Genomic DNA, 12735 nt, shown 5'->3' on the forward strand with positions numbered 1-12735 from the left:
GGAAAGTGAAAGGCTTAATTAAAGGACAGCTTTAGAAAAGACTTCTCCCCAGAGGAAGACAGGGACCCAAAAGGCGGAATGCGTGGAAAGTGGAGGTCTTCCCTTTTTTGTAGCTAAGGTCTTCTTTTAGTCCTCCCACACTCCTGTCCTTTGCAGGTGGGAAGGTCCAAAAGGTGGGAGGTAGGTGGGTTGGAGGAGTAATCTGGGCAGGAAGGGCCTGGGGTGGTTTGATTAGCATTTCCCTGTTTGCCGGGAGCTGTTTCATTAATAGTTCCTTAGTATGGGTTCCCAGCCTTGGGGACATTAGCATTTCAATTTCCCCAAGTGCTGCTCTGGCTTCCTGAACCCTATTCTCCACAATGGCCTCCATTTTCTTTATCTGACTTGATATTAGACCCGATTTACCTAACTACACTTGAAAGACCCCAGCCCAATAACTTTAGGCCCAGTAATAAATCACCAGGGCTTGCTTCCGCACCTGCACAGACGTCAGATGTATTTTTCAGAAAATCAGTTAAGTGTAACCGATTAAGAAAGGACAGGATGGTTGGGAAAGGAGCCGGCACGGTTGGGCAAACGGGATCATACAATGAAAAACCATACAATGAATAACAAATGGTTTTTATGTGGTTTTTCCAGGAACCTATAGTGAAAAACAAGTTTACCCTTTAAGTGACCTATATGCTGGATTCAAAAGAGCCAATGAGATACCTGTTACTGTGCTAGGAGGAAAACTGACCACTGTACCCTATAAAAGATCTGTACCCCAAAGCCCGGTGTGCCAGTTCACCGAAGCTCCGGCTGAGGTTTCGCTGAGCACCCGCAGGCGCCTGTGTATCAATAAATCGCCTTTTGCTTTTGCAGCCAGTGCCTCGTGCGTCTTTCTTGGACAGGGAATCGGCAGGTCTTTCATTTGGTGAGCCAGCCAGGAGAACTCCTGTAACCCCATCCGGATCCCTGCCCGAGGAACACCCGATAACCACTGGGAGGTAAGCTGGCCAGTTCGTGTCATTTTGTGTCTCTCTCTGTCTGGTTGTTATCTTGTTATCTGTTCATGCGCAGCGTCTGTACGATTACGCGTAATTGCTCTGTATTCTGGGCAGCTTGAGAAGGAGTTGACGAACTCGGACTTCTCCCCTGCCACCCTGGGAGACGTCCCAGGGGCTCAGGGAGGCCCATCTTGGGGGGGCCTCCAATGTTCTGTAGAGTACACTGTACTCGTGGGTGACGGAGGTGACGGTATCCCTCCTCTCCCTAATCCGTCAGGTACGTTCGGTTTGTGCTCGAGCCGCGCAGCATTCTCTGTGTCCAGTCTGATATTTGTGTCTGTCTTCTTGCCTTTGCACTTTCTCACTCCATCAAAGACTAACATGGGGCAATCCATAACAACTCCTTTGAGTCTCACCCTTGACCATTGGCAGGACGTCCGAAATCGGGCAGACAACCAGTCAGTAAAAGTTAAGAAAAAAAAAAAAGCGGCTCAGGGGCACCCGGCCCTCTCCCTCCCTCGTGGGGGTAGAAGGGAACGGGTCCCCAAACCTCCCGAGTGTTATCACAGGGCCAAGGAAGCAAACGGGTCTTCCTGGAGTCGGGCTGCTTGGAAATGCAGCCCAAGGCAGATGATAAATTCCATCTAAGGCTGAATACTGAGACTAGAGAAGCAATGTTTTCTTTCCCCCCCCATAACCGGCTTGAGTGCAAATAGAGATGCCTGCTGGGGATTTAATAACTTTGACATCTCGCTTTGACTTTTCTCAAAGCCCTGTCCTCATTATTAAATTGGTGTTAATTGGTTTTAGAGATGGGAACCAAATTTTCAGTCACAAATTTTGACACTCTCAAGGGGACTTTTAAGGAGTCCCCACTCTGCTTTCTTGGGGAAGCCTAGCACTCGAAACAACTGCAAGCAGAGGATGGACTTTTTGGGAGCTGGCTACTAAAAAGTTAGGAAAAAAAAAATGCCTAATGCCTAAGGTCAAACCAAACTGGAGGAACTGATCCTATGGGTGAAAGATAGGATTAAGGGACTCCCAGCAGCTGCCAGAGCCATTTAGCTCTGGGGGGTTCCCTGGGTCCTTATCTACATCTTAAGGATTATGCCACCTCTGTTTACTTAAAAAGAAGGGACACTGAATGCAGTAAAGCCAGTCACACTGAGACCCTTGATTTTACACCTATAGTTGCCCCTACATGAAAACATCTGGTCCACTCATGGGAAAGTCTATGGTGCCACTGATGGGAGTCATAATTAAATGAAAGTTTAAAACCTGGAGAGATATTTTCTTATCTGGTTGTCTGATTGTTTCTTAGGGATAATCTAGGTTAAATGTGTGTCTAAAAAAAAAAAATATTTTTTTATTGTAACAATCTGGTATCTAAATGGGTTTCTAAAGCATTGCACTATCTTGCAGTTAAAAGTTGGGTGTAAGCAATTGTTTAGTTTGATTTCAGATAGTTCATGCTAGAAAACTTAAATACTTGGGATAAAAAAAAATTAAAGAGTTTCAATTTTGAACTGGGTAGCCTGAAAAGAAATTAAAACGTTGGTCTGGCTCATAAAAATGACATTAGATAATTAAATAGCAATAGTCTTAGAAATTTTCAAAGCTTAATTTCAGATATATATGGTAGTGTGTGGACAAATTTAATGTAACTCAATGCTACTTTTGGAACTTCAGAACAAGCAAAGTGGCTTAGAGGTACTAAAGAAATTTCTTCTGATGGTAGAGGTCCTATTTCCAGTTTTATGTGAACAAGTTTTTCTAATGTAAAAAGATATGAAATTTTAAATTTTGGAAATTGCTTCTTAAATTTGTATCATAATTTTCAACATCTAAACCTGGAAATATAACTTAAGGTTAAAATGCTTACCTGAACTCAAACTAGACCAAACCAAGAAGTAAATTGTATGTTATTTACTAACTACTGGCCAGTCATCTTTTTTTTAGGACTCTTGTTTTTTCTTAGATTCTGTATTTTTTTTGAGCTCGTGATTCCGATCCTGCAGACCTAGGTTAATGTTTTTCTGATCAGTGAAGTTTTTTTTAAAAAAAAAAAAAAAAACACAAAAACATTGCAATGGAGATTTCATCTGCGAAAAGCTACGAGGCCTTTATTAATTGTTATGTGTGCACACTCTTGTTATGTGTTATATGTCGGTATGTCTGTATGTGTATATGTCCATATATCCTGCAGTGATATAACAATTGACAGATGAGGAGCGCTCATAAAAAAAAAAAATTAAAAATAGATCCAAATATCTTTAATTCACGTGATTCAAACGGTTCAATTTAGATTGGGTAAACAGATAAAAGTAAAGGTGTCCTCAAAATTAAGCTTATAAGTTTCTCTAGGTGTTCAAAAAGGCCCTAATAAAATGTTAACTCTGCTTAAATTTAAAAGTTTACAAGTATTGTTTCAAAATGTGAACAAAAGGAGGTTTATGTAATTATGGTGTTATTAATGTGTTCATATCTTCCAGGTATACAAGTCTGTAAGGTAGAAGCTTCAAAAGAACATTATACCAAGCTGGTATTCTAAAGTTGTATGGTAATTTTAGGCTTAAAAAAAAAAAAACATGTTAGAGATTCAATTATATCATTTGTGTTCTATAACTGAACTTGTTATCAATAAGATATGTACTGTTCCATGTTACTTTCTACTCTAAGATACAATTTATGTATTTTTAAGTTAATAAGAGCCTAATCTGTGTGAAGGTTTTATTGCAAAACACAAAAGTACATTACTACTTTTCTACAAGAGGTTAAAAGCTTTCAGCCTTTAATTCATGTTTTAAGTGTGATATTATGTTGTGTTAGCTAAAGTTCATGTAAACTTGAACAACAATTTATGTAAACTTTGTAAAATGATCAGCTTCAAAACTATAGTACTTGAGATTTATAAAGAGCCCTGCCTTACTTGAGATAGGGCTCTGTCCCATCTCACTACATGTGAAAATGGCTATAAAAGAAGTAAGCCAGATTTCAGTACAGTTAAAGTTGTGTCCAAAAGTAGGTTTTTGCCAAGATTACTAGGATCTCAAACAGGAAATTATGATGTATAACCCTGCCAGAATTCAAGGTAGCTATTATATAAGCTAAATATGTTTTTACCCTAGCTAGTTTTGTTTTGTAGTTTGCTTATAGATGGTTTAAGGATTGCCTGTTAATGTTTTAAAGAGATATTGCTTTAAGAACACAACCTGGGTCAACATAAGATAAAGAGTTATCACCTACAGGATAGAGAGATAGACATCAAAGCCCAGTGCTCTTAATATAAGGCTGTTAACTTATTTGCTGGATGTTTAAGATCAAGTTTTTAAAATTAGTTAAATTAAAAGGGCCAAGAAAACCAATATTCGGCTCTTGCCCTCTGAGTCAGTCTGAATCAGGGAATAGGGGACTTCTTCAAAGGGCTCAGCAACTCTAGGCCACATAACCTCCTGAGCAGGGAGATTAATGAGACCAGTGGAGGACAGAAAGCCAATCGGTGCATTTGCTGTAAAGAGGAGGGTCATTAAAAAAGGAAGACATCCCTGATGCTTCTGAGGGAAGCCATATGGTCAAGCAAGGCCTGGACCCATCCTAGCGCAAATGGCACTAGCAGAACTGAAAAGCTGCTATGAAGTTCCCGAGGACTCCCAGGATAACTCAGCTGACTGTAAACAATAGGTAGAAACAAAAGTCAGTTTGACTTGCTTCATCTTAAACACTTAGCAAAGACAGTCAAAGCCAAAGCACAGCTGTTCCTGGACATCTTAAATGATAATAATAGTTAAATGTAACTTCCATAAATAAGTAGACTGGAGGCTACAAAAGAGATTCTTAGACAGAAATGCCTGATAACTGTCAAAGGGACTGCTAGAGTAGTTTTAGTCTAAGGCCTTTATTTCTAGCCAACGCAGGTAGGCTTGATGTTTGCTAATATGGTTATCCAGCCCTAAGTAGCAGAATGAAAGATTTCTCTATTAGACACAGAGGTCATACTAGTAAAAGGATTTTGCAGGATCAGATGGCATTAAATTATTAAACTATATCTTAAAGAAAAAGACATCTGTAACCCTACATGTTAGTTGTTGTGTTGACATCCCTGACATTTCTGACAATGTGACAAATATCCTTAAAGATTTACCTGCTCAGATGAAAGCCATGTCCTCAGCAACTTTTTCGTGGAAACAATATCCTAGCTCCTAGTTCCTGGTACTGCCTGATGAAAAACATTGTTAATCTTTGTCTTGGCCATTATACTCATTGGCATATTCCTGTGCTGTGGCATTTATTACTGCATCAATATGGTTCCAGTGCTAATAAGTTCTTGTTTCTCTTATAGACCACCCATCACTCAAATGGCCCTCCAGCCTATTACTTCTCAATTACACTTTCATCATGGACCACTCGATAGACCCGATATTTTTAAGGAGGACTCCAAACTGCTTGCCCCACGCCGTCCCTTTTCAGCCTGAAGAAGCCAGAAAGATTCTCTTTGTCCCCCTTCCTCACAGCAGTAAGGAGTTCCCAAATTAGGGAAAAAAAAAATGAAGCCAGATTTAAAGTTAGGTAGTCAGTATAGTTAGATAAATCGGGGGTCTAATATCAAGTGATCAAGTCTATCACTGCCTTAGAGAAATCTCTCTCTTCCCTCGCAGAAGTCGTGCTACAAAATAGGAGGGGATTAAATCTGTGATTCCTTAGGAAAGATGGTCTCTGTATGGTTTTAAAGAAACAGTGTTGTTTTTATGCTGACCATAAGGGGGTGGTCCGGGAAACTATGGAGAAAGTCACTAAAAGGTTGGCAAAAAGACAAAAAGAATTTGAAGCACAACAAGGATGATTTGAACATTGGTTTAACAAATCCCCATGGTTAACTACTTTGCTATCCACCAGAGCGGGACCTTTAATTATTTTGCTGATAATCCTGACGTTTGGACCCTGCATACTCAATAGATTGGTGCAGTTTATGAAAGAAAGACTTTCTGTAATCCAGACTATGGTCCTTACTCAGCAATACCAGTTGCTTCAACAACAGACAGGGTCACAAAGGAGCTTAATCCAAGAACCTGAGCAAGCAGGACAATGGATATAAGATTCTATCCATGATAAAGAAAAAGGGGGGAATGAAAGACCCCAGCCCAATAACTTTAGGCCCAGTAATAAATCACCAGGGCTTGCTTCCGCACCTGCACAGACGTCAGATGTATTTTTCAGAAAATCAGTTAAGTGTAACCGATTAAGAAAGGACAGGATGGTTGGGAAAGGAGCCGGCACGGTTGGGCAAACGGGATCATACAATGAAAAACCATACAATGAATAACAAATGGTTTTTATGTGGTTTTTCCAGGAACCTATAGTGAAAAACAAGTTTACCCTTTAAGTGACCTATATGCTGGATTCAAAAGAGCCAATGAGATACCTGTTACTGTGCTAGGAGGAAAACTGACCACTGTACCCTATAAAAGATCTGTACCCCAAAGCCCGGTGTGCCAGTTCACCGAAGCTCCGGCTGAGGTTTCGCTGAGCACCCGCAGGCGCCTGTGTATCAATAAATCGCCTTTTGCTTTTGCAGCCAGTGCCTCGTGCATCTTTCTTGGACAGGGAATCGGCGGGTCTTTCACACTAACTACCTATCTTTAAATCTGGCTTCAAAATCGTCTTCAAATCACTGGAAGAAGTTGTTATAGGTAGACACACTTGAAAAAGGTACATAGAGGAAGCCCTTGAGTTGCAAGGGTATTTTGCCTTTGAAGAATGGGGTAACTTGATGTCTGAGACACCTGCACAGCAGAAAAAAATTCTCAGTATTCCTGAAACGGCTGGTGGTTGGGGACACGGCTCTGGATGGGAATTAAAGAGGGGCAGGGCTTCCATCTGAGGAGTGCCTGTGTGAAGAAATCTCATTTTTTTCTGAAAGCAGTAAGTTAACAACCTTCAAAGAACCATGCCACTTGGGAATGTTGCTGTAGAGAGTTGGATGAAGTGCACTGCCTTGCAGCCCTTAGGGACAGCCCTGATAGTGACAGGAAGGAACAGCAGCCCAGAGTAACCAGCCCGATTCTGCTTTGGTGTGGAGGCCACTCTGAATCCCTTTTGAATATGTAAATCCCCAGGGTTTCTGAAAAAAACTCCAGGATTAAAGAACTTCAGAAGGAAACAGTCAATTTTCTTGCTAACCTGGCAAGAGGGGTGGAGTGAAAACTTGGAAAAATAAGAGGTGCCCCTGCACATGTACCTTGAGTGACACGGCAATTCATAAAATTATAAGACTTCAAATAACTTTTTTAAGATAGAATTAATCAACCGCACACTCATTGATATTGCCTGTTATCAGTGACGAGTCCTGCTTCCCCACATGTTGAAGTTTGAACATTAGAGAAGCATATGGAGGCAAGCATATAAAGCAGGGTTTATTTTAAAAGGGGTAACATAGGCTTCTTCCGGGAGGAAGAAGGGGTCCATAGCTGGTGTCCTGGTATCCCAAGAAGCGAGGTGTTCTGCCCTTTTTATATGTTCTAGGCTTCCTTTGTTCTCCTGCCCTCTTCCCCTATCTTTCTCCTCCCTGCATAGGTGACTAGGCCCAGGAATGCTTGGTGGGACGGCTGAAAGGTGGGAAACAGGTGGGCTGAAGGGGGAAGGGCAGGATGCAGCAGCCCAGGACACATTAATTAACAACTTTATAGCTCCCTGTAGTGTGTGGGGGGGGCAACTCCTGGGCCAGGTTACCTTAGCAACAGGCTGGAGCAGGGGGAAGTTCTTGATAAGGGTGGAGGAAGGGCTCTGAAAGAATTAACATTTCAGTCCCTCAGGGGACAGTCTCCAACTTGAGGGACTCACTCAAAATCGCCCTCCTTGATCCAACCTGACTCAATTTACCTATCTATACAGACTATCCATCTAATTCTGGGTTCTTCATCACTTTAGCACATTTAACTTTGGTTTTGTATATTATATCCTTTTCTCATCATATATATATATATATATATATATATATATATATATATATAATATATATCTTTTTTTTAATGGTTGAAAGCATATGATAGAAACCCTCTCATCTGATCTTACAAAGTCAGGTTACTTTGTTGGTTAATTTTAAAAAAATGGTTGAGCTGAAAATCAAAAAAGATGACTTTTGTATAATGAAAACGTTTTGCTGCAACTCAAAACACTGAACTACACATGTTAACACATATTGATTGATATTTTTATATACATATAAGGCTTTTTATTTTGAGTATTGAACTACATGACTGGAGTTCTTCAGAGTGGTCCTACTTAAGTCCACCCACAATACATTCCCTAAATTCTGGTAAATTTATTTATTTAGCAGCACTGGGAATTGATTTAAGAACAAGCAGGAACTTGAAGACAATTGCAAAATAATTCAAATAAATCACACTTTTAGATTTTTATGATTTTATTTCTTTGGTCTGAATTCACGTTTCCCAAACACTTGCCTTAGGTGAGTAAGTAACAAATAATCTTTGTGCCAGCATAGTAAAAAAAAATAAATAAATTTCACAAGTAGAATAAATAGAATAATAAATACAATTTCTATAAAGGGTTTTGAAAAAAAGTGCTATGGCTTGTCAGAGGTGAAATATGCAGGCATATTATCAAGCAATCTATTTGATGTGTGTTCATTATGCTCTGGGAATCAGGCACTTTACAGAGGGAATAGAACATGCTGCTGAATATGTTATGTAACATATTGTCTTGTTTATATGTTATTTTCACAGTTAAAATATGATACACCAATCATCAGTGCTGAGTCCTGCTCCCCCACATGTTGAAGTTTGAACGCTAGAGAAGCATTCGGAGGCAAGCGGATAAAGCAGGATTTATTTTAAAAGGGGTAACATAGACTTCTCGGGGGAGAAAGGAGGGGGCCATAGTTGGTGTTCTGCCCTTTTTATATGTCCTAGGATTCCTTTCTTCTCCTGTTCTCTTCCCCCTATCTCTCTCCTTCCTGTGTCCCTGAGGAGACCCAAGAGGTGCTGGGTGGGATGGCCAAAAGGTGAGAAGCAGATGGAAGGGCAAAGGGCAGATGGAGCAGCCCAGGATAAAATAATTGACAACTTTAAAGCTCCCTGGAGGGAGGGGCATTCCTGGGCCAGGTTACCTTAGCAACAGGTTGGAGCAGAGGCAGTTTATACCTCGATGGGGTGGAGGAAGGGCTACTAGGCATTTCAGTCCCTCAGGGGGGAGTCTCCAGCTTCCTGATCCAACCTCACTGAATTTACCTATCTGTCCTGATTGCCTGATTCTGGCTTCAGTTACACAGTCAAGCATAATATAGTTTTTCATTTGTGTGATGCAACATCATTTTAACAATTCACAGGGTTTTATTCCAATATGAGTTGGATTGTTGGGCAGGAAAAAAAGGAAAAAAAAAAAAGCTCTATATTAGCTGGATATTTTACATATTCTCTGAAAAGGAAAACCAAAACAAAACCCAAAGTTCAAGACTCATCTGTTTTAACAGTTTTAAATACCATGTCTCAGATCACACAGCTTGAAAGGAGTAGAGTTAGGATTTAAAATTAATTCTGTTCAATGTTTATATTCAAATTATTTTAAAAAATGCTAGATTCACATGAGTGTTGCATTACTGCCATCACAGTTATGGTCTGTGGAAAGATGGTGGCCTTGTCTGCCTCCTTAGAGTGCTTTGTTCATTTGAGCATCAAGCATGAGGGTGTCATGATGGAGTTTTTGAAAGAATTCCCCATGCAAAGACACTTCGCAGGGAGAATTCCAATTTTATTGCAAAAAGCTGTGTGCTTATATAGAACTAAGGGGGAGATGGTAGGGCTTAGATAAATGGCAGGCAACCCGTTTGTTGGCAAGTTCTTTCAGATATCAGCTCCGGAGCCCAGGAATTAGTTCTCATTGGGGCTAAGGTTCCCCGCCAGCGAGATTTGAAATTGGCGCCGGCGGGAGAGTTCACAGGGGCGGGAACTTTTCGCGCCACTGCAGAAAAGAAGAAGGTAGGAAGAAGAGGTGCTTAGGCGCCATGTTGGGGTTTTTTCTCTGGGGTATGGCTGCCGTTTATACTTTTCCCAACAGTTTTTAGTTCATTATTAAATACAATTATATTGTCTTACAGACTTAGACATACCACTACATAAAAATAAAGCACAACTATAAGCAAAAATGTAAAGTTTGCTTTCTAATTAGCATAATAAAATTCTAGTATAAAGTTTAAAAATCAACAAATCTACAATGTTAACTAATGTTTTTTTTTTTCCACTGGAAAAACTCACTTTCTTAGTATTCAAATCTTTTTCTCGCTTTAAGACTCTACTTCAAATTTTCTCTTCTTTCTTCTCATCCCAGTTATCCCAAACCTTTTTACCTTTCAGAAGGAATAAAGATTCATTTTATTTTCATTTTTTGATTCTTATAAACATTTATTTATATCCTTTTAATAGATCAGAATATCTTGCATTATAATTTTTTTTAATTTTTGTCTTTCAACCTACCTGCTGCTCTCCCACCACCAAACACTATGGATTTATTTATTTTTTGGTAAAAAGGATTGGACCCAGCGGTGCTTAACCACTGAGCCATATCCCCAGCCCTTTTTTTATATTTTATTTAAAGAGTCTAACAGAGTTGCTTAGGGCCTTGCAAGCTGAGGAGGCTGGCTTTGAACTCACAATTCTCCTGCCTCAGCCTCCCAAGCCACTAGTATTACAGGCATGTACCAACACACCTGGCGACTGTGAATTTATTTACCTTGATTTTTCCTATTTGGGGTTGGGGTGTGGTTCAGTGCTAGAGCCTTTGCCTTAGCATGTATGTGACCCTGGATCAACCCCCCCCCCCCTCAGTACTGATAAATAAATAAATAAAAATATTAAACATTTCAAAGAAGAATTTGGGGATTTTTAGCTCTTTGCACAGGACCTGGTACAGAGTGAATTTGCTATATTAATGGCCATGACCTGACAATGCTTTTAACCACCTCAGAGTTTTTTTTCTTTTATCTGACCAGAAAAGTAATTCTTGGCTTGATTTTCATTTTTGGTTGTGTCTTCCCTCAAAAGATTCTCACCTTTTCTCTTTTTGTCAAGTGTGAGTTCCTTTCCTTCTCTTCCCCTTTTGAACCGGGCATTGGACAATGTAGGAAATGGACTTGCTTCCTTCTAGGAGGGGAGGAACTGTTCAACTAGTGTCCAAAAAGTCAGAGAAAGATTTTAAAACTTTCATTTCTTCTGTGACTTTCCTAGTGAATTTTAAAAATTCTTTCCTTAGCTCATCTTGGTAGCTTTAGGCATTGTCAGAACTCTTTTCAGGGCACTCTTTACTTCCTGGTTCCTCAGACTGTAGACAAGAGGATTAAGCAAGGGAGTCACCACTGTGTAGCTCACGGCCACCAGCTGATCCTTGTCTGAGGCTGACTTGGACTTGGGCCGGAGGTAGATGATGGATGCACAGCCATAGTGGACAAAGACCACTGTGAGGTGGGACACACACGTGGCAAAGGCCTTTCTCTTGCCATCGGCGGAGGGAATTTTGAGGATGGTGTTAACTATGAACCCATAGGATATGAGAATTAACAGAAGAGGCACCACGATCACCAGGATGCTGAGGCTGAAGAGAGCCAGCTCTTTGACCTGGGTGTCAGTGCAGGCTAATTTGATCACGGGTGCCATGTCACAGAAATAGTGGTTGACCCTGTTGGGACCACAAAAAGGCATGTCACAAATGAGGTTCGTGGCCACCAAAGCAATAAATAACCCAGTGACTCCTGATAGAGAAACCAACCCCAGTCCTAGCCTTCTGTTCATGATGAGCAAGTACCTCAGGGGGTGACAGATTGCCACGTAGCGATCGTATCCCATCACAGTGATGAGAAAGCAATTGGTACAGGCAAAGCCAAGGAAGAAGAAGAGCTGGGTGGCACAGGCCACAAAGGATATGGTCTTGGTGGCTGAGAGCAGGTGGGCCAGCAGCTGAGGGATGATGACCAAAGTGTAGCAGGATTCAGAAAATGAAAGGATGAAGAGGAAACCATACATGGGAGAGTGAAGAGTCCGGCTGACGCGGATGACGGCCATGATGGTCACATTGGCCACCAGGATGGTTAAGTACAGGAGCAGGAAGATGACAAAGAGCAGCAGCTGGAGCTCCCCAAGGCTAGAGAAGCCCACCAGGACAAAGTGGGTCACCACGGTGGTTGTGTTGAAACCTCGCATCGGGATGACTTGATCCTGTGAATGGATTTAGGGGAGACAATGACAAAGGTCATCAGAATATAAACACTTTCCCAGTGCCTCGACTTTAAGTATATTGCCAGGCTTGGAAGGTTACTCTCTTTTTCTCTCAATCTCTCTAGATAAAAAGATGATTTTTCAGGTAATTTTTTGTTTGTTTTTACAAGAAACGGTTACTCTGTACAATAGGGGAACCGATCCTGTATTATAGAAATAGCGAAAAGTTAAAAGGAGCCATTTAACATGTTTTTTAAAAACTATTCAATGAATGAAAACATTTCCCTGTTTAACCCATTATGTCCCATCTTCCTATACAGAATTGAAAACTTAGGATTAATAGGTTAAGAATATTAGCTTCAATAAGCAAATTAAAAAATTAAAATATTTTTCTTGTCCTGCATGGTTCTCCGCTGTTCTTGCATGTCCAGGCTCCTAGCACAATGATTTCTTTCCCTTCCATCACAACCCATTTAGTTATCCCTAGAGTATCATGACCCCAGTCCTGAGCTCGGAAGCTAGAA

The 12735-nt window shown here is 40.6% G+C and overlaps 1 protein-coding gene and 1 long non-coding RNA gene across 2 annotated transcripts; one reads left to right on the top strand and one right to left on the bottom strand.

Moving 5' to 3' along the window:
* The first annotated feature begins 421 nt into the window (after positions 1-421).
* LOC131423608 (uncharacterized) lies at positions 422-6560 on the top strand. The gene is made up of 2 exons (XR_009225365.1): positions 422-5502; positions 6337-6560. It is a non-coding gene; the product is annotated as an uncharacterized LOC131423608 (long non-coding RNA).
* A 4688-nt stretch (positions 6561-11248) lies between these two features.
* LOC124082469 (olfactory receptor 10T2) lies at positions 11249-12196 on the bottom strand. The gene has a single exon (XM_046428873.1). It carries the CDS (start codon positions 12194-12196, stop codon positions 11249-11251), a length of 948 nt encoding a protein of 315 aa, XP_046284829.1.
* Positions 12197-12735: the final 539 nt, after the last annotated feature.

Source organism: Marmota monax, unplaced genomic scaffold, assembly GCF_021218885.2.
Source record: "Marmota monax isolate L192 unplaced genomic scaffold, Marmota_monax_Labrador192_F-V1.1 WCK01_AAM20220418_F8-fsc00145, whole genome shotgun sequence".
Taxonomy (NCBI): Eukaryota; Metazoa; Chordata; class Mammalia; order Rodentia; family Sciuridae; genus Marmota; species Marmota monax.